This window comes from Mirounga leonina, unplaced genomic scaffold (genome assembly GCF_011800145.1).
Source record: "Mirounga leonina isolate KUSES-001 unplaced genomic scaffold, KU_Mleo_1.0 Mir_165, whole genome shotgun sequence".
In the NCBI taxonomy this organism is placed as follows: Eukaryota; Metazoa; Chordata; class Mammalia; order Carnivora; family Phocidae; genus Mirounga; species Mirounga leonina.
The window spans coordinates 36108990-36132543 of NW_023270415.1; the positions used below are offsets into that span (position 1 = coordinate 36108990).

The 23554-nt window shown below is 36.1% G+C and overlaps 1 protein-coding gene across 1 annotated transcript in view; it reads right to left on the minus strand.

Moving 5' to 3' along the window:
* The window catches only part of MMP16 (matrix metallopeptidase 16), a 278540-nt gene that overhangs the window by 99548 nt on the left and 155438 nt on the right, over positions 1-23554 (minus strand). The window contains exon 4 of the mRNA XM_035011485.1: positions 18477-18781. Within this exon, the coding sequence (XP_034867376.1) occupies positions 18477-18781 (305 nt within the window). The remainder of the gene's footprint in view (positions 1-18476; positions 18782-23554) is intronic.

The window sequence follows — 23554 nt, forward strand, 5'->3', positions numbered from 1 at the left end:
CACATGTGCACACGTGCACACACACGTGTTTATCTCTAGGTCCAATTCTTTGGGTTGCCCAGTAATATTATGAGTGCCAAGGATTGTGTATAAGAAATCAGAAGATTCTAGATGATGATATTTTCATCCACAGACTAGTCACCATATCCTCTGGTGGGTATCTAAAAATGAGGGCGTATCTCTTGAAATCTTTCAGACACTGAGTGGAGTCTGATTTATATTCCCTTTAAGACCCTGCTCCTGATGTGTATCTCTCTACATGTCCCAGCTGGAAAGTGTGATGTTTACCAGAGTCTCTCATCCTCAACAGGTCTTACCCTCTAATTTTGTATATTCACCACCATGAATCAACTAAAAGCTCTGCTTGGTGCTTTAGTGGTTTGCTTGTCTCTGAGTCTTTCATCCTGTGCGGTTTACAAATTTGGCAAAAGCCTGAGTGGTACAACCAAGTATTGAGGCTTACCTCTCAGTGTTTCCCACTTTTAGGAATCTTGGTCTCTCAATCCTGGCTCCCTTCATGGCCTCAAACTCTAATTTTTTTTTTTTTGTCTTTCCATCTTTATGAGATTCTTAAAAGTTCTTCTGGATTCTCTGCATCATAATAGCATCTCTACCTGAAGCCCCAACCAGAATCTGCAAAATGCCTCAAAATTACCTAGTATATGGGTTCTCGTTTCTTTCTTTGGCTCTTTTTTTACCCCCCATCAGGATCTTCACCTCTCAAGTCCTGGATTTCCTGATGGCTCTTTGATATCTTTAAACACACACGTGATTTTATCTTTTCTTTTTCTTTTTAAATCTCAATGGGAACCTCCTTCTGCCATAAGCTCTGCCATACGCTCTGCTGTATATGTTTTTAAGGTACACTCAACTACTCTTTTGACTTCGCCAGCGAGCAATAAAGACATTTTCAAATGCTTCTGATAATTTAAATTCTAAGCATACTTTTTTGGACATAAAAAAAATTTTCCCCCTAAATTATCTCTAAGCTATTTCAGCACCAAATAATAAGTTCTTCACTTATAGCTGATTGTTCACTTTCTGACATTTTGTACATCTCATTTGAATTATTTTTCTACAGATAAATTCCTACACATTCTCATAATAAGCACATCTTCCAATTTTACGCCTAATCATATTTCTGTGAGTTCCCTTTTAGCTTTTCAGACTACCTCAGCATTTTTCTTGATTGTGTTTAGGGTTCTTAAAAAGTCAAGTGCTTCTCAATGCATTCTCATCTTTAAGTAATTTGTGAAATCACGCGTTATAGAACTTATTCTCAGTACCCCATTATTAAGCATTCTCTTGTCAAATGTGTAGCTATTTCTACATATTCTACATCTTCCCTACAGGTTATTCTATTTAAACTCACAGTATTTCACACATGTGTATTACATAAACTTTGGTCTAAGACTCTAGTAAAATCCTTCTTTGGGAAAAAAAGATTCATCTTTGTATATTCGGGCATATTTTCCATTCTTTGTCCACATAATTATTGACTTTCCTTCCAAAAAATATGGGAAAAGCAGGAAATATGGCCAGTTCTCTACCCTGTTCTTTATTTTCTGATGTAAGCAGAAGAATCAGTTAATAACGCTATGTTGTTTTACATGTTCACTAATGAACAGAGGTAAGGTTAAGACCATTGGAAAAACTGGCCATATTTCAATTAGTAATTTATATTAATTTTCCCTACTTTTCCTGTATTTATTATCTACAAAATATTGCTGTGATTTTGTTTTGAATTTTCTGGGTAATTTCATAAATGTCCTTCTTTGCCTTGGTATAAAGTTGTGTTATTTATTTTGTGCTGTATCACTGATCTCCACAAAATGGAGTGCATTTAAACAACAATAATCATTCATTGTCTCTCATGGATTTTGTGGGCCAGAAATTTGTAAGAAGCTTGGCTGGGGAGTTGTGCCCTGGTGTCTCTAATGAGGTTGCAATTACATGGATGCTGGATCTGTAGCCTCCTGAAAAGCTGGCTGACACTGGAGGGTCCACTCCTGAAGTGGCTCACTCACAGACCTTGCAAATTGGTGGTGGAGGTCCATCTCCCCCTGGGTCTCTCCATATGGCCTGGGTTTCTATGAAACATGGTGATTGGGTTCTACAGGCAAAAGTCCTGAGAAAGAATACAGGGAAAGAGAGGAAGGGAGGGAGGGGTCTTACAAGCTCCAAGCAGAAGTTGTATCCTTTTTATGACCCAGACTTAGAAGTTAAATAGTATCACTTCCACCACATTCTATTCATTAGAAGTGATTCACCAAATGGCCCATGTTCATCAAGAGAAGAATTAAACTCCATGTTTCAAAGGAATAAGTGTCAAAGAGTTTGTGGACATACTTTAAAAGCATCACAACAACTACATGTGCCTTAAACTCAAATTATAATTTATCCAATTATGGAAACTGGAAAGATATAATTAATCTGGTTTCCCCTGTTGACATGAATACAATTCTACTGAATGAGTTTTTTGTAAGATTCCAAATATATAACAAAATTCTTTACAGTGTTTTTATATATTTTACAAAAGTCTTAATAACCTTACTGAGTGCATTTCATAACATTTTGATTAGAAAGCACTGCTGCCTACAAGAACTCAGAAAAGCAATTATTTCACATCAAAAATTTAAAAAAAGAAAATGAATAAAGTACTGTCTGCTAAACCACATTCTATGCTTGAAGAAATGAAGAAATATATATTCTATTATAATAGCAGGAGTTTTTAAACGCCAAAAAGACAAAAGGATGTACCATTTGAAAAGTCATCAAAGTTAAAATATCATTGAGATCAAATATTGCCACTGGCCTCATCCAAGTTATCAATAAAGTATCTGTGATGAAACAGAAAAAATGTAATACAACAATATGGAAATAAACTATGACTGTCAACCTGGTACATAAATAAAGGAAGGTTGTTCCCCATCAGCAAGCCAAATAGAGGTAGTAGCCTCCTACTCTTCCTCATGAAAGAAGGCAGTTTTGCTCTCTCCTACTTCCTGAAAATGAGCAAGTGGGAGAAAATGAGATAAACAATCAATATCCTTTCTATTTAAAGACTCCTAACAAATTAATGAAAATAATTTAGCAGAATAGTCCAACAGGAACAAAGGTGAGAAATAGCTAGTGAATATTCACAAAACACATACAAGTGAATAACATATACAAATGTAAGTGCCAATCATTTAACAAATATGTGCCAATCAACTAACAAAATATGTAAATGGATGAAATTAAACTTTATTCAAATTGGTTAAAGTGAAAAAAATTAGGTATTATTAGAGTTACATTCAGGTGGGTGGCTTTAGGTGCTTGAATATGCATGCTGTAGAGTTATCCTATATGGGCAAATGACCTGGATCACCACCTATAAACTATTACATTGGACACACTACTTAACCCTTTGTATTTCACTTTCCCCATCTGTAATCTTGGGACAAGAGCAGAATCTACATAATAGAGCTGCAGTGAAGACTAAATGAAAATTGATCTATGGTACCTAACAGTGCTTAACAGCTAGACCACACTAGTATCATTGTTTTTTATTATTATTTTTACCACTATACCGTGGTTATTGTTAAGCTCATGTTCAATAGGTTGTACATGCTTATCCACTGCTGGTGGAAGTGTAAATTGGTTCTGCATTTTAAAAAATAGCCTAATAACATAACAAGTTCTTTTAACAATTTTATGTTTCTTGGCCATATAACTATGCGACTCTATTCCTGAGAAATAATTAGGAAAAATAAATAAAAAGCTAGAGTGTCAACAACAATTTATGCAAAAATATGTTCATTATAACTAACAGGTAAAATTGGAAATAACCTAAATTTCTGTCCATTGGTATAACCGCCATAAATTATATTCACTTACATGGCAGAATACTGGGCTATACTGTAGATGTTTTAGTGAGTTTAGGAAAACTATGGGCAAATAATGTGCAGTGAAAAATATAAATATTTTTAAATCATATACAATATAATAATTATATGTATATCTGTCCAGATTTATATCTCTATTTTATCTAGCAATCAATATATTAGGATATTAAATCTCTCAGACCTTGCAATGGTTGTTTTTGTGTGGAAGTGTTGAAGATGATTTTAATGATTTTCTTTCTAACTTCTGCATTTTATTAAATTTCACTCCAGGAATTCATACATATAATTAATCACATTATAAACTATATCACAGTTAAAGAGTTATTAGAAATTATGGGTTCAATATTAAATCAAATATGCAGTCCACACTACAGCTATCAGGAAGAAAACTATTGTTTTAGCATTTACTTTGATATTTATTATGTTCCAGGCATTGCAGTAGGTGTATTGACATGTTTAATGTGTTCAAATGGTGGTTATAACCTTGATAATCACCATCCTCTGCCTGTATTACAAATAGGGAAACAAGAATTTGGTTAGTTTAAGAGATGGCTAAATATGGTAGAACTGATATCTCAATTGGGTCTATTGTTAATAGCCATGATATAGGCACTGAGAAATACAGTTTATCTTTATCTGAAGGTTAATAATCATTTTGCTCTTTATTTGTAAGATATAGAGATATATAGCTATTTCAGAGTAGGTATATGCCTATACTGGTACTTTGAAGAGAAAAGGATTTGATGGAACCCATTAGATCAAATCTAAGAAGAGCAAAGCAGGAAGCTGACTGCATCATCTTAAATGAAAACAATCTAGGTCAATCAATGTCACAAGGTCATTCTGAGTAGGAAGTGTGGTTACTCCTAGATCAGTGCCATGAAAAATAAAGGTTGAAGCTGCTTCAAAAAAAAATGAAGACAAGTTCACTTTATTTTTGAACCTTATCATTTGAGATCTACTTACACAAAAGTGCATGCATATTTTCGGAGTATAAACTCATGGGGTCCTGAATAGAGATGAAGAGAACATTCAGCTTGAGGGAAGGGTGTGATGATACTGATATCCTTCCTCCTATCATTGCCCCAACCCCTCTGTCTTGAAGATGAGACGGGGAGAATAGGAAAAGGCTGGGTATTTGCAGGAGAACAAAAGATGGGGAACTGAGTCTGACTACTGACAGAATGTTTGACAACTGAGTAAACCCTGTGATAGCTCTGTGTTTTCTCAGGGCCACAGGCATCCTGTTGGTGCTCCAGCCAACAGGCAGGTATGTGCACAAAGACCCTGTTAGCTTACAAATGATGGAGAATGACCCCACCATCAGAGGTGCTAGAGGACCAATTGCACATTCAGAGTATATTTAGAGTATATGCCAAAAAAATTAGACTGTGCCTGTGCGTAGTAACTTGCATAGAGCATGTGCAATGATATTTGAGTTCCTGGAAATCTCTGCCTATTTATAGAACCATACTACATGTATATTCCACCCCTTGATTATAACTGCTCATAAAGATGAAAGGCCCCCCCCCCCCCACCCCATCTACTCTTCCCAACTCAGATCCTCTGAGTGTGCCTGCACTCCCCCTCTGGAATGTGTACTTTTGCTTTGCAATAAAGGTTCCGCTGCTATACTTTACTCTGACTTGTACTTGAATTCTTTTTCCCAGTGAAGTCAAGAACCTGGTACCAGCTGGTGTGCTGGTTGAGGTCTCAGGGCCCCAAAACTCCCCCAGTCTCCAGTATCAAAGGGATAATTTTTAGGAATGAATATTCTCAGGGTTGAACATAAATCAGGGTGAGTTAGGTTAGTCTGACTTAACTCATATGAGTTTATAATAAACATAGGTAAAGGGAACTACTTCCCAAAGCTTCCTGATAGATTCTCTAATTTCCTTCTGGTGACTTGGGCCAACTGACCACAGGCTGAAGTGCAAAGAGTTCTACTTGAAGTCCTTCTATTACTTGATTAAAATGATTATTTTAAATATATTAAGCAAATGAAAAATTTATGATCTATTCTGTCTGGAAATGTATTTTATAAGATACCCTATCTCTAGTTTTGATTTCATTTATTCCATAAGAATTCACTGTTTTTTTTTAAATAGTAAAGAAAATGTGCTATACTTAGATCAATGGAACGGAATAGAGAACCCAGAAATGGACCCTCAACTCTATGGTCAACTAATCTTTGACAAGGCAGGAAAGAATATCCAATGGAAAAAAGACAGTCTCTTCAACAAATGGTTGGGAAAATTGGACAGTCACAGACAGAAGAATGAAACTGGACCATTTCCTTACACCACACACAAAGATAAACTCAAAATGGATGTAAGACCTAAATGTGAGACAAGAATCCATCAAAATCCTAGAGAATACAGGCAGCAACCTCTTTGACCTAGGCCGCAGCAACTTCTTCCTAGAAACATCGCCAAAGGCAAAAATGAACTATGCGCACTTCATCAAGATAAAAGTCTTTTGCACAGCAAAGGGTCGAAAAAACCAAAAGACAACCGACAGAATGGGAGAAGATATTTGCAAATGACATACCAGATAAAGGGCTAGTATCCAAAATCTATAAAGAACTTATCAAAATCAACACCCAAAGAATAAATAATCCAATCAAGAAATGGACAGAAGACATGAACAGATATTTCTGCAAAGAAGACATACAAATGGCCAACAGACACATGAAAAAATGTTCCACATCACTCAGTATCAGGGAAATACAAATCAAAACTACAATGAGATACCACCTCACACCAGTCAGAATGGCTAAAATTAACAAGTCAGGAAATGACAGATGTTGGTGGGGATGTGGAGAAAGGGGAACCCTCCTACACTGTTAGTGGGAATGCAAGGTGGTGCAGCCACTCTGGAAAACAGTATGGAGGTTCCTCAAAAAGTTGAAAATAGAGCTACCCTAAGAACCAGAAGTTACACAACTGGGTATTTACCCCAAAGATACAAATGTAGTGATCCAAAGGGGCACCTGCACCCCAATGTTTATAGCAGCAGTGTCCACAATAGCCAAACTATGGAAAGAGCCCAGATGTCCATCGACAGATGAATGGATAAAGAAGATGTGGTATATGTATATATATACAGTGGAATACTACTCAGCCATCAAAAATGAAATCTTGCCACTTGCAATGATGTGGATGGAACTAGACTATTTCACTTAAGCTAAGCGAAATAAGTCAATCAGAGAAAGACTATTATCATATGATCTCACTCATATGTGGAATTTAAGAAACAAAACAGAGGATCATAGGGGAAGAGAGGAAGAAATCAAACAAGATAAAATCAGGGAGATAAACCATAAGAGACTCTTAATCATAGGAAACAAACTGAAGGTTGCTGGAGGGAAGGAGGGGGAGGATGGGGTAACTGGGTGATAGACATTAAGGAGGGCATGCGATGTAATGAGCAGTGGGTGTTATGTAAGACTAATGAATCATTGACCTCTACCTCTAAAACCAATAATACACTATATGTTAATTAACTGAATTTAAATTTTAAAAAATGTGCTATATATTTTGTGGACCAAAAAGTTACAACTAAAGGAGATACTGATTAGGACAAAGTGTAGTAGGCTGATTAGATAAAGGCAGGGTCTTTTTCTTTTTCTCAAAAAAAAAATTTTTTTTTTAAGAGAGAGGGGGAGGGAGGGATAGAGGGAGAGGGAAAGAGAGAATCTCCAGCAGGCTCCACATCCAGCGCAAAGCCTGACCCGACAAGGGGATGGATATCACCACCCTGAGATCATGACCTGAGTGGAAATTGAGTCCTGTGCTTAACCTACTGAGCCACCCAGGCACTCCAAGGGCAGGGTCTTGAGAACTGAGTAGGACTTTATGTTGGAGGGGGTGGTGAACATAAAATGTAGCCATTTTTCCCCAGAGGCAGAAATTCAGTAAGAAACAATGAGTAAACGTCAAAGAAGAGGTAGAAAGGAGAAGTGTGAATATAATTATATAAACTGATTTCAATATGAGATGCATGGTTATCTGTTAAGTCAAGGGAATTAGGTTGGAAGTTTAAAGGTTTAAACGTTACAGCTAATTTAATTTTTCTGGATCACCTCACAAAGAAATAAGCTGCAAAAGAAAAGTGAACATTTCCTCTGCATGTTTCTATTAGGTAGAAAAACATGAATACCACTCATCTAGCTAAAATTTTTGTTGATAAAATCAGTTTCAAAAAGGACTCTCAATGAAAAGTTTCATTAGGTAAAAAACTTTTATTTTAAACTGGGGTTACTTGCCACTTGTTTAATATGTAATTGTAAAAATGTGTTTAATATACCATAAAAATGTATTTTCTTGTTAGTATTTCCTACTTCGGCACTGTCCTGGATGAGTAAATCTACTAGAACTAAATGAGTATCAGTTTTCTTGCTCTCATATTCTACCCAATATACATCTTTTAATAATAAAATTAAAAGGATCAGGTGGTTCTAAAAAAGTAAATGTTGGCAAGTGGAGGAAAGTTCTAAAAAAGCACCAATTTTGCTCTAAGAAAATAGTCTGAATGTACCATACGCACACACACATACACAAACACACTTTGGAGACTTCTGCTATAAAATAGGAACAAAAATGATAAAGTTTGGTCTAATAAGTTAAGATAAAATCAGAGAAAGGGGAATTTAGACTATTTTGTATATATTCTAGATTAATATAATCAGGAATAATCTTAGAGTGAAGTCCCATTTCCTATGTGTAAAAATAAGCTGCAGTAAATAGGAAATAAGTTATTATTCTGAGAATTCTTATATAATAATATGCTACTTGAGATAACTTTTCTAACTCTGAAATTGAATACCTCAGTGTTTAACCAGAAACAAATATTTACTTTTATGCAGGAGCAAATTTAAAATTAAATGTATTCAAAACATAATTTGAGACTCTGATCAGAATATTTTTTAAAAAACTGTAAATAATGACTTTAATAAAGTCATTGAACTAGAACTGCCACAGAGAAGTAATCAAAGATTCTTGCTTTTGGGTAGGGTAGAGTCACCACCAGAATTTTTACATTTGAAAGTCAAACTTTACAGCTAAAAATTAAATTGTTCCTTATATACAAGTATATATTCTTATTTTAATAAAATCTACTATTGCTGTGATGTGTTTTCAAACACTATCCCATTTTTATTTTCTTTTATTAATTTTTTTACTATCCCATTTTTAATATTCTGTATTTGTCTAGTACACGTTTTGAATTAAATGATGGTATAGGAGATAATATTGAAAAGAGGCTGCACATCAGGGAAATCCAAATCAAAACCTCAATGAGATACCACCTCACACCAGTCAGAATGGCTAAAATTAACAAGTCAGGAAACGACAGATGTTGGCGGGGATGCGGAGAAAGGGGAACCCTCCTCCACTGTTGGTGGGAATGCAAGCTGGTGCAGCCACTCTGGAAAACTGTATGGAGGTTCCTCAAAAAGTTGAAAATAGAACTACCATATGATTCAGCAATTGCACTACTGGGTATTTACCCCAAAGATACAAAAGTAGGGATCCGAAGGGCTACGTGCACCCCGATGTTTATAGCAGCAATGTCCACAATAGCAAAACTGTGGAAAGAGCCAAGATGTCCATCGACAGATGAATGGATAAAGAAGAAGTGGTATATATATACAATGGAATATTATGCAGCCATCAAAAGGAATGAGATCTTGCCATTTGCAACCATGTGGATGGAACTGGAGGGTATTATGTTGAGTGAAATAAGTCAAACAGAGAAAGACATGTATCATATGATCTCACTGATAGGAGGAATTCTTAATCGCAGGAAACAAACTGAGTGTTGTTGGAGTGGGGGGTGGGGTGGGAGGGATGGGGTGACTGGGTGATGGACACTGGGGAGGGTGTGTGCTCTGGTAAGCGCTGTGAATTGTGCAAGACTGTTGAATCTCAGATCTGTACCTCTGAAACAAATAATGCAATATATGTTAAGAAAAAAAAAAGAACAAGAAGGTAGTGGGAGGGGAAGAATGAAGTGGGGGAAATCGGAGGGGTAGACGAACCATGAGAGACAACAGACTCTGAAAAACAAACTGAGGGTTCTAGAGGGGAGGGGGGTGGGAGGATGGGTTAGCCTGGTGGTGGGTATTGAGGAGGGCACATTCTGCATGGAGCACTGGGTGTTGTGCACAAACAATGAATCATGGAACACTTCATCTAAAACTAATGATGTAATGTATGGGGATTAACATAAGAATTAAAAAAAAAAAAAAAAGAGGCTGCACAATTTCAATAGAGAAACTAACCCCGAACAGATGCACCCTCAACTCCTCCTATTTTCCTTCTTCTGAGGTATTCTGCAACCTGAGTAAAATTTCCTAAATCATTGGTATGTTCATTTTATTCCCTTGCTCAAAAGAGTTTAGTGGATTCTAATGGGCCATAAAAGAAATCGATCTCATTAACATGTCACTAAATAATTTCAACAAATTAGATAAAACCAAACTTCCTAGTTTTAGCTATTACTGCTATTCACTTTTAATTATCCTGTCATCTAGAACCTGTGTTTCTCATGTGAGGATGATTTTGCCCCAAGTGGACAGTTGACAAAAAAGAGACATTTTTGATTGGAAGAAAGATTTGGGTTCCTACTGGCATTTATGGACAGTGGCCAGAGATGATGCCATTAACGTATACGGAACTCCTCCCCACAATTTTTGAAATCTGTCTACTTCGAAAGCGATAAACAGTGTCATGGTTAATGGACTCTTTATATTTACTTGTAGGATGGATTTATTTATGGATCTGATTTTGTAAATTTTGCAATGGAAGCAATGACTTTGAATTGCATAGTACTCTCTTATTTTAGAATAAGATGTTTTTGCTATTATGTGTTTGTATATTTCTTTTGCTTAAATTTCCCACTCTTCCCTCCTTTGGGAGAATCTATAATTCTTAAGCGGGAGCTATCTACCACGTCTTCTTTATCTATCCTTGAATTTCACATCATTCTATCTTATCATGCTTTTCTGAAAATGCTTACCAAGATTTCCTTCCATATGACAGACTCAGTTTTTACAGTAATAATAGGTTTCTTTTCCTGTTCCATAAAAAGCCTTCATGGGTATTCAGAGTTGTTTTCAATATTGTTTTTCTGATTCACTTGATAAAATATTTTCAGTGATAGGCTTTTCTCCTGAGTCTTCAAGTAGATTCTCCCTTCCCTGGTTCTTTAGTATCCTTTTAAGGCTCTCGTTTTGTTGTTACCAACTAGATAACCTTTGGCTAGTTACCAAACTTTCTGTGCCTCAATTTTCTTGCAAAATGGAAGTAATTCCCCTATCTACTTTATAAGTTTGTGGTGAGGAGTAAATGAGTTAAGGACATACAATGAATTTAAAACAGTATCTGAGACATACTAAAAGCTCAATTAAATTTGGCTCTATGAAACTTTGAATGAGATTGATGATAAAGCAGCAGAGAGGGGTCTTTTTTTTTCCTTGAGAGAGAGAACAAGTGCAGGATGAGGGGGGAGGAGCAGATGGGGTGGGGGGGGGGGAGAGAGAGAGAGAGAAAATCCCATGCAAGCTCCATGCCCATCATGGAGCCCAACATGGGGCTCAGTCTCACAACCCTGAGATCATGGCCTGAGCTTAAATCAAGAATTGGATGCTCAACCAACTGAGCCACCCAGGCGCCCCAGCAGAGAGGTTTTAACTACTTCTTGATTTCCCTGTTTTCTTAGGTTCTTGATTTCCCATGATCTTAGGTCAATCTTCATTTCTGAGTACACATGCATCTATTATAGCCTTGCCTAAGAGAAGTGCAACCTTCCTCGAAGCCCACAGTGGTCTTGTTCTCTGATGCATTAAATCAATGACAAACTACAATTTCCACTGTGGATTGCACCAAGAGCTATTTCTGCTGCTGCCCTGACATGCAATCAATACACTGGGGAGTAGGTGAATTGTGGCAACATTTGATTTCAAATGAAGAAGCGAGTTATAAATTAAATGTGAGAATAATTACTGGATAGTTTTGTTGTGCTTAAACTGTAAGGAAATTATTAAAGTGTTACTATGCCAGGTTTTGTAATGGTATGGTTGTAATTCTACAAAAAAGTAATTGTGCAAAGCTAAGGTAAAAATTAATTACTAATCTTAATAATTTAGACAATAAAACTAAAATTATTAATTTTTTTTAAAGATTTTATTTATTTGACAGAGAGAGAGACAGCGAGAGCAGGAACACAAGCAGGGGGAGTGGGGGAGGGAGAAGCAGGCCTCCCGCCGAGCAGGGAGCCCGATGTGGGACTCGATCCCAGGACCCTGGGATCATGACCTGAGCTGAAGGCAGGCGCTTAACGACTGAGCCACCCAGGCGCCCAAATTATTAATTTTAATAATTGCATTTTTTCAAAAACTTAAGGGCATTAATTTTTTATATTGGTAAACTAATGGCTAAATTTGAAATTTCTACTATATTTTGCCTTGTTGATGACCACCTAAACGTAAGGATAAATAACATATATGAAAGTAAATTACAAAGCAAATTCTACAAATCTATATAAGGAGAGGAATAACAGAAGCTAAATAATGGTCAATATTTATTGGTCAATAAGGCAAATTATGATTAAGCAGCTAATTCACAGATGCAGAGTGTATCTAATGTCAAACTAGTATTATTTTTACCTGCTAACATACTGGTGTGGCAGACACTGGCTAGTTGCTCATCAAACCAATCACCTTTCTCCAGCCTTTTCCAAGATATTAGGTATGGCCATGGAATTGAACTCTAATTCATGAACTTGTCCGGAATGTTATTTGCCACTTGCAGGTCTGGCACATAACATCACTCCATGAGCAAATCTATCTCAGGTCTCCCAGCTACTGTTTGGATGGTAATGCCCAAGGCAATTCTGGAAATAATGTGTTGATGATGGCTGAGGCTCGATTTTTCTGGGTCTTAGATCAAGTGAGTGGACAGTCCTCTGCCCCACCGTATGAGCAAGAAATAAAATTCTATTGTGGTAAGCCACTGAAATCTCTGGTCTTACCTGTTTCACTTATTAAGAGTTCTATATGTATTTTAATGTTCACGATCCATCTACATACTTCATCAAAACTGATATAATGAAATGTTTTGAGTGTATGACACCAATTCATCTGCTTTTCTCTAACTGCACACAAGGATCTAATAAGTAAGAACATCCTGCATAGTAATCATGTGAAATGATGTAATTGAGAGGTTTTGAAAAACTCAAGATTTAGAGTCACCAGTGCACTGAAATAAAATAAACTCAGTGAAATTAAGTTTATTCCAGGAAAGAAGTCATGTTTTTAAAAACACACAAAAATATCTCTATTATAGTTTTGAAAGCCAAGTTAATTTGAGAGAGAGAGCTTCCAAGTTTTGGTAAAACATGGTAAGGTAAGAACTGTGTGGGAGAAAGCTAATATTTTTAGATTTTAAAATCTCAGTAAGTACTCTGTTTTTAAAGATAGATTAATGTCCTCAACTGCCTAGTCATATCAAGTGATTCCCTTATTTTCAAAAAAGCACAGGAAAGGAGCACCTGGGTGGCTCAGTTGTTAAGCGTCTGCCTTTGGCTCAGGTCATGATCCCAGGGTCCCAGGGATCAAACCCCACATCGGGCTCCCTGCTCAGCAGGAAGCCTGCTACTCCCTCTCCCACTCCCCCTGCTTGTGTTCCCTCTCTTGCTATGTCTCTCTGTCAAATAAATAAGTAAAATCTTAAAAAAAAAAAAAAAAGCACAGGAAAGATTGATCTGGACAATATTCCCACAGACTATAGCACTTCCAGGCCTCTTGGTAAATACCTATTTGGCATCCAAATTTTCCTGTCCTCAAAGATCAAAGTCAAGATCCCGTAAGCAACGGAAAAATATTATAAAACGTTATGGTTGCAAAATGAGCAGAAAAAGTTGGGAGATGGCAGACAGCTGGTTAAGGCCTAAGTTTACTTCTTGGCACCAATGCATCTCTAGTGTGCCAACGACAAAATATCTCCTCCAGAAAGTTAACTCTCCCCAGTCGACACAAATCAAGTCCATTGACTCAGGCATCACATCATGAAGATTTTTAACTTCTCCTAGGTTTATTCAAAGAATGAGCTGGCTTACATGTAGAATTTGACTGCTTCACATTTAATGGTTATATTAGCCAGGATTCTCCAGAAAGACAGAACAAATAGGATATATACAGATATTTAGGAGGAGATTTATTATAGGAATTAGCTCAAAAGGTTATGGAGGCTGAGAAGTCTCACGATCTGCCATCTGCAAGCTGGAGAACCTGGAAAACCAAAGGTATAATTCAGTCAGAGACTGATGGCCCAAAAACCAGGAGTTCTGGTCTCCAAGGGCAGGAAAAGATGTGTCTCAGCTCAAAAAAGAGAGAAAATTCCCCCTTCCTCTTTTTTTTTTTCTATTTTGGCCCTCAGTGGATTGGATGATGTCTGCCCACACTGGGGCGGGAGGATCTTCTTTACTCAGTCTTCTGAATCAAATGCTAATCTCCTCCAGAAACACCCTCACAGACACATCCAGAAATCATATTTATTTGCTATATGTGTACCCCTTAGCCCAGTCAAATTGACACATAAAACTAACCATCACAATGATGTAATAGATTTAAGGGTTTTGATATCTTGATACAATTTTTATCATCATTTCTCCCTCCCTGTTTTTAGGCAGACTGCCACAACAGCCTTGAGCACCTCCTGATCATCTTCTTACTGCAGGCAGTGATTTTTCTGATAATAAACAGAGCCAATGCAATGTATTCCTCCTGTTAATAGAATTGCAACACTATGGTATAATAAGACTTGCTTCTAGATATTTTTCTGTTGTAGTTTTATATAACATTTTAATAGGTAACCTTTTTGCTTAGAGATTATCGATTTGAAATCTTACTACTGCAATACATACTTGTCTAATTAGAAAGAATCTTTGTGGTAAGTTTGTGTTTACATTGATAGTGCCATTTAAAGTTTATACCGTAGCCAAGGAAACAATATGATAATGATGCTCAAAATGAATCTTAACATTTTGCTAGAGTTAAATTTTCCAACTCACTTTAGGCAATGTATACTTTTCAAAAAAAAATCACAGTAACATTTTCTATTTAGAATTACTATGCATATGTTTTGCTTATCCACTCCATAAAAAAAAAAAAACAACTCTTAGAAAAAGTGGCATTATTTTTATTAGGTGGGGTAGTGCGTGTGTGTATGCGTGTGTATGTGTGATGTATTTATTTATTTTAATATGATTATTGTGTAATTTACTTAATGGGTTTTAGTTTGAGTTTTTGAAAGGTATCATGACTATAAGCAAATTGATAGGAAAGTGGGTAACAATGAATTAAAGGTTACTGGCAGCCTAAGACACTGTTTATCTCTTTTGAGGTAGACAGAATTCAAATTGCCTTCATTAGCTGAGCAATATGCTGTGGAAAATGAGCTGGGTACTTATCAAGAGGCTCTTTTCATTTGCATTTTTGCTAAATTATCAAGCTGCTCTGTTTTCTAGGCGCTTAAGAGCTATGAATAGGAAAGAAAGAAAATTTTTCAGTTAAGTAAGCTTGGGGGCATTTGAGGACTAGAGTAAAAAAAGAAGTTTATCAATGAAGATGTCAGAATTGTTCCTTGTATGTATGTGATACGAAAAGGTAATCTTACAGACAGTCAGGATGTAGGATGTACAAATGCATTAATTCTCCCCATACACACCAGTAACACAGCAAAGCTAGAGGCTGTTCTTTTGATAAATGATCAATACTTCAGTATGACACCACCTTAGTTGTCCTGCTGTTGCTAGTTAAAAGCCTGAATTTCAATTAAGCAGTAAATCTTTATGCTATTACATCTTCAACAGACAGTAACTTCTCCTTAATCCCCTACAATTCTGAAACACTGTGATTTTGTAGTCATTTTCCTTAAGCTCACTCAAAAGAAAAAAATATGTTTATATGATCAGTAAAGAAATATTTTCTTCCAAATGAAACACTAATTATTAAATAATTTGTTTTGTTTAACAGTATGCCTATGTACAAAAATTATTATACTTCTACAGTATAAATTGTATTAATACATAACCTGAGTCAAAAGTCCATTGACATGATTGTATATCTTTAGCTCATATGTTCTATTTCAATTCTACCCCACATATATATTCCTTGGAAAACCTCTTAAGTTGTGCAAAACACAGAAGCATTCATAAGAGCAATCATACTTAAATCAGTGTAAACATTCTCATTTCCTCTGTCAACTCAAATGTCCCTACAGATTTTTTCTTAAAGCTTTTTGTTTATTTTCAAAAAGTATTTCTTGATACCTAAAAAATGCAGTTAATAGAGGATACATCTAAAAAATGTGTGCAGCTTTCTTAAGGATTTCAATATTTTAAGAGAAAATATAGGCCATTTGATAGGCACCATCATCCAAATTAATACGACTTCAAAGATCCAGATTTATAGTAGCCTTAACAATCAGATCTATTATTAGACTAAAATATAATTTTGGAATTATAATTACTGGAATAAAAAATAATTTTCTCTGTTTAGAATTTCAGAAGAAGTCTTTTCCCAGAAACAAATGCAGTTTTGCCTCCATCAGCAAAATTCTACCTTTATAAGTGCTATTATTCTCAATCATTTAGAATGCAAACATTTATATTAACAATTGACTTGAAGATGTCTGAACTATTTCATTAGAATGCCTGTGTAATTTTGATAAAAATAAGATAGGGGCGCCTGGGTAGCTCATCGCTTGAGCACCCGACTCTTGATCTCAGCTCAGGTCTTGATCTCAAGGTCATGAGTTTGAGCCCCACATTGGGTGTGGAGCCCACTTAACAAAAAAAAAAAAATTAAAAAATAAGATAAACACATTTAATTTTAAATGACTTATGTATCAAACCAGTGTGAGCCTGCTATCACGTTGCAGATATTTTATTATTGGATGCTCAGGCATACAGTAGGTTAAACATTCCTGCATAGAAAGCATGTCTACTTGCAATGTCCCAGCCCTGCAATACAACATACAGAGTGAAAATAAGCACACAGCATGGTAGAGGCTTCTTGAGCTATGATCAGTTAGCCAGGAATTGAATGCAGCCTGCTCAACTTCACAGTTTTTGGCTTTCATTGAACTACTATATAGTGAAATCTCTCAATATACTTGCCGTTTGTCTCCAAATCAGTTCTTAAAAATGAAGTCATAATTTCATAATCAATATACCTATTTTTTTAAGATTTTTTATTTATTTATTTGAGAGAGAGAATGAGAGAGAGAGAGCACATGAGAGGGGGGAGGGTCAGAGGGAGAAGCAGACTCCCCACCGAGCAGGGAGCCCGATGCGGGACTCGATCCTGGGACTCCAGGATCATGACCTGAGCCGAAGGCAGTCACTTAACCAACTGAGCCACCCAGGCGCCCTCAATATACCTATTAATAACAATGCAAAAGGCCATTTTATTGAATACTAGATGTTTTATTTTCTTTTGGAAAACAGGAACAGGTATTTATTATATTTTCTTTCTTTGGAAATTGGTGTTATTTTAAATTTAACTCAACTTATTTCATTCTACCCGTAATGTTTGAACGCTGTGCATTCTCAAAATGCAAGGCTATTACACTAATCCCGCTAACTAAACTTTCTGATGAACTAACAAAGCTTAATTTGATGGCTGGGTTTAACTCATTAAGGAGGAATTAAGAGGTTTATTAGCTGATTAGCTGTCACTAAAACAATGCATGCTGTATTTTCAACAAAATTCTACTGTGGTGAGGAAGAAAAATATTTAAGTCTTGATTACAAGAATTGCAAGAGGTGGATGCTTAGGAATCTTCTAACTCTAGGATCCTATAATTATGTGAACACTTTTTAAACATAAAATTGAAGTATGGATTGTTATCTAGGAAGAAACACATGCTTCTTACATGAAGTAACTATTTTTTTAGTTATTGAGTTATTTTAAATTTATTTTTGCATATCAGAAGATTAAAAATCTGACAGATTTGTTGGAACAGATTTGCAAAAGTGGTTTTTTGATAAAAATAAAGATATAATATAAAAATAATAAATTATGTAGTCGTATCATATTGGGAGACCAAGAAAATGGATGAAAGGAGCAAAATTTTACAAACTAGAAAAGTGATAATAGAAAAGAACAGGAAAGATGGCAGAAGCTACACCACAAATATCAATCAGGTTAAGTTTTAAGTGGAAACACTGCAATATAGTGTAGAAAAATAGCAGAATTTCCTTAAGCATGTTCTATGACTTAAAATACTATGAAGTCTTTTAAGTGACATTTTATAGAAAACAAAATTCACTTTATTTACAGAACACAGTGTAAAGTTCTAATCTCTAGGCAACAGACCACACAAAAAACTAGTAACGTCTACTGACCCATACAAATTCTTGTTCTAAAATGTTATCAAAAAGCCTCATATCATGTTTTATCATTTTAAAAACAAATTTAGAATCAGCACCTTGAAAGTTTTTAAATTACTAAATCACTTGGGCATTCAAAAATAAAAATAAAAACAACTATTTGCAATGAAAAAAGCTATGCAATGCACTTACCATCATGATTAGGATTTCCTAGTGTCCATGGCTCATCTGAGTCAAAATGAGTATCTCCCCCAATTCCTGGTCCAGGGAAATAGGCATGTGCCAAAAACCCTCCCTCTCCATCAAAGGGAGAACTATCTCCATGAAAACCAGATGCAAAAATGATGGTTATATCCACATCGCGTTTGCCATTTTCCAATTCGCTGTAAGGAACTTCTTCAAATGTCAGAGGAGTTACATTCTGCCACACATCAAAGGCACGGCGAATAGCTTTGCGGGTTTCAGGGTCTCCTACTTTAGGAGTTACGTTCTTTATACTGAAATTTAGAGAAGAGAATAATAAGTATGGCTTTTTAATATACAATCTGACTTATTACAGATTGGCTTTTTACAGATTTTGATCTATTCAGTTGAGTATAATACTGTAAAAACAGCCTTATATTAAATAGGAAAGAAATTAATCAATGCCTCATATCTTTATAGCTAGGTTTCACTACACTGGGGTTATTTAATTCTCAGCAGTATAGTATTCATCTGGCAAGGCTATAAATAGAAGTTCTCTGCAGAATGGGTTAACAGTAGGGTAAACTGGATCAATCAGTCACTTTGCCTCCTGAACAACAGAAAGGTAGCTTTGCCAAATGATCAAACAGGTGCAACAGTCTCGAGCTGAAATTAAAAATTCAGTTTCTTTCTTGTTATCCTTACTTTTAGGGGCACATCATTGTGTGCACACGTTACTTCCAAACAATGTCGTTGTGTTATTCTTTATCTATGAACACCAATTCAGCAGACACAAAGTTATTTCTTAGTTTTTAAAGAAAAGGTTAATTAATTATAGTTTCTTATGTTCTATTGTTTTCTTATGATATACTTAATTCTTTCTAGTTATAAAAAGCAATGTGAGTGAATGACTTTTTAATACAAAAATTTAAAATTATATGAAATTAAAGAAGTGACTTGGACATTATTTATATAGTTTATTTTTCTTTCTTTTTTTTTAAAGATTTTATTTATTTGAGAGAGAGCATGAGAGGGAAGAGGGTCAGAGGGAGAAGCAGACTCCCTGCTGAGCAGGGAGCCTGATGCGGGACTCGATCATGACCTGAGCCGAAGGCAGTCGCTTAACCAACTGAGCCACCCAGGAGCCCTAGTTTACTTTTCTTGAGGCTAATATCAAATGGCTACTTCGACCAACAATCTTTTTTTTTTTTTTTTTTTTAAAGATTTTATTTATTTTTTTGAGAGAGACTGAGAGAGAGAGCACACGAGAGGGGGGAGGGTTGGGAGGGTCAGAGGGAGAAGCAGACTCCCTGCCGAGCAGGGAGCCCGATGCGGGACTCGATCCAGGGACTCCAGGATCATGACCTGAGCCGAAGGCAGTCGCTCAACCAACTGAGCCACCCAGGTGCCCCTCGACCAACAATCTTACATCCATGAATCCATATATTTATACTAAAAAAAAATCTTAATACATAAAAGAAGGTATAATATTCAGGTGAATATTTATTGCAAAGCAGTAATAAAAGAGAAATGGAAGCTAAACAACTTAAAATGATGGAGTAGTAGTTAAGTTATGGTGTCTCTATTACATGTTATAATATAAGTAGGACTCAAAATTATTTTTTGCCATTTAAGGCTATTTAGCAGCATAGAAAAAATTTCAGATATACTTTCCCGTGGAAAAATAATATGCAAATTATATTTTTAGCCCACTTGTAGCTATGTCTCAATAATTACAAATATTAGGCAGGTATCATACCAAAATAATAATAATGGTGTTAACTGAGCATTTACTATGAGCCAGGCAAGCATTTTACAGTAGAAAACTTAAGAGAAAATTTAAAGTGGTAGAGCTGGTTTTTCAACTTAAACATTCTGACTCAAGAATCCATTATCTACGCTAGACCAACACATCTAAAAGAAGGTTGTCACTATTTTCTAATATATATATATATATATATATATATATATATATATATACATTGATTATTGGATGGTAAATGTCATTCAGTGTATATAAAGAAAATGAAGAAGCAAACCAGGTGGAAATGGAGTGGGGGCAGGGAATGTTCCAGGAAGGAGAAATGACAAGTGAAAGGTCTTGAAGTTGGAGACATGCTTAGCGAGTTCCAAGAATGGTGAGGTGGCCACAGCTGGATGAGGCCAGAAAGGTAGCATAAAATCAAAGAGTTTGGCTTTTGTTCTAAGTGAGAGGGGCAGAACTGGAGCATAATGAGCTAAGTGATACTGGACTTACATTTTTTAAACAAAAGACTATGCATTATGTGGAAAATAGATTGAAGTGAAGCAAGAGTTGAAACAGGCAGACCCACTGGGAACTCTTGCAAAACTTTAGGTGAGAGATGACAGTGGGGGCCAGGGCACTACCAGTACAGATATGGAGAAGTAGATGAATTTTGGATAAATTTTGAGGATACACCTACCAAGATGTACTGATGGCTGGACTAAGGCTGTGAGAGAAAAGGAGGTGCCAAGGAAGACACCATATTTTCTGAGCTGAACCAAAGGATGTTGGACAGAGTAAAATAATTCAAACCTGTTCAAGGAGAACGTTATACAGTATTTTGTTATTGTTGTTTTACTCGTTTGTTTTAATTTCATGTCCTTTCAGCGTGATGCTCTGAACTCTATTTTGAGAAAGGGTAAATTTCTATATTGAGACATCCGGTGATGCTTCTGTCTGGCTTGTTAATCTCTAAATTTCCTGTCTGATGGCTGAAGAGCATTCAGATTAATGTTGTAACTTTGAATTTCGTCTAAATTAGTTTTCCTAGTAGTCTTCTATTTTACTCCCACCCTACAGGAAGACCCTCATTAGTGGGGAAGTGTTTTTATGACACATTATTTGAAAGAACGTACTACATAAAGGCCACTGCTCTAGGAGCCTAAGAGATACAGCTGTGAATAAGACTCTGCTCTTGTAAACCTTACATATTTTAGTGATAAGAGATACACAAAAACCCAACAACATCAAAAAGATAAATATAGATGGCAACAAGTGAAGGGTGAGGAGGTAAGGTGAGTAGATGATAAATGGGATTTCAGTGACAAAATGAGCCACACATGCTTAGCTAGCATGAGTTTCTAGCCAGAAGGAACAGTGAGCAGCCCACACACATTTGGCCAGTTCAAAGAATGGGAGTGCTCAGGGAAATGGTGTAAAATGAACACTCAGGACAGTGGTTTGAGATTAAAGAGAATGGGCAGGAAGCGAGTTATATTCTGTGAAAGGAAACCACTGGAGAGTTTTAGGTAGAGAAGTATTTTGGTATTATTCTAGTTTACAAAGATCACTGTTTCTGATGAAAAATGAATAAGAAGACAAGCATGGAAGCAACGAAACATTTTGGAAGTCCAAGCAAGAGAAGACAGAGACATGTCCCAGAGTGGTAGTCATGGAGATATGAAGAATTAGACCATTTCAGTGTATATTCTGAGGGTATTGTTAATGGGAATTGGTGTTGTATTCAATGTGTAATGAAGAATTTATTTTGTTTTGAAATAAAAGATAATCTTACAAAAGAAAAAATCATTAGTATGATATGTATATAAGTACATAATGGTTCTGAGAAAAATGAAGCTACATAATGAAGAATAATAAATGGGGGGGGGCGCCTGGGTGGCTCAGTTGGTTAAGCATCAGACTCTTGATTTGAGCTCAGGTCATGATCTCCGGGTCATGGGATCAAGCCCCGTGTCAGGCTCCATGCTCAGCACAGAGTCTGCTTGTCCCTCTCCTTCAGCTCCTTCCTCTGCTCCACCCCCTGCCCCCTGCTCTCATTTTCTCTCTCTCAAATAAATAAAATCTTAAAAAAAAAATGTAGAGTATCATATTGTAAATACATCACCGTGTTTTTCAAAGCCAAGCTCGATTAACTTCCAAAATATACTTAACCACAACATTTGTAATGTCATTAGTAAATACAAGACACATAATGGGTGCCTGGGTGGCGCAGTCGGTTAGGCTTCCAACCCTTTTCAGCTCAGGTCATGATCTCAGGGTCCTGATCTCAGGGTCATGAGATCAAGCCCCACCTGGGGCTCCTCACTCAGAACAGAGTCTGCTTAAGACTTTCTCTTTGTCTTTTTCTGCTCCTCCCCACCGCGCTCTCTCACGCGCGCTCTCTCTCTCTCTCAAATAAACAAATCTTTAAAAGACACACAAGTATACTTCCAAGTTAGAGTTCTGAATGAAGTACAAATACATTTAGGAATTTTTATGCCATTAAGATGTATTTTGTATTTACTAATAATTGAAATAATAAGGGCAACAGAGATATGTGATATAAAGAATAATAGGACTGTTATTCTTAGTAGTTCTAATACATGATGCCCAAAGTTACTATTATATATATTTGCAAAACAAAAAATGCTATAAAATGAATAAAATGAAGGTTATGTTTCAAAAACTTAATAGAACTAATTTAATTTTAAAATGTTTTGGGGTGCCTGGGTGGCTCAGTCAGTGAAGCGTCTGCCTTCGGCTCAGGTCAGGATCCTGGGGTCCTGGGATGGGCCCCGCATCAGGCTCCCTGCTCCGCGGGGAGCCTGCTTCTCCCTCTTCCACTCCCCCTGCTTGTGCTCCCTCTCTCCCTGTGTCTCTGTCAAACAGATAAATAAAATCTTAAAAAAAAAATGTTTTTACTTTGCTTTTCTGTAAACAGAGTACTTAGAGTGAACATACTTTTCATTCTAATAAGACAACTGATTTCATTTTTCGAAGACTTTATCAGGTTTTTTCATTATGCCATTTCACTGATTCTTTTAAACCTCCATGTTGCTAAATTTTGAAACTTTTACCTAAAAAAATTAATAAATGTTATCATTAATTCATTAATGACCATGCCTTATACAACCCTACATAATAAAGCTGATCAAGTGGAAATTTTTCAACCTCTTTATTCATCGGAACAATTGGTAGTGAGGGAAAGGTATGTCAGTTGACTTACAAGATAACTATGTAAAGTCAGGATTCCCTAGCTTTAACTGCACTGAATCCATACCGATTCATTTAAGAACAATTCTACATATTAATCACGGAGTATTTCCTCTTCAACTTTTTCAGA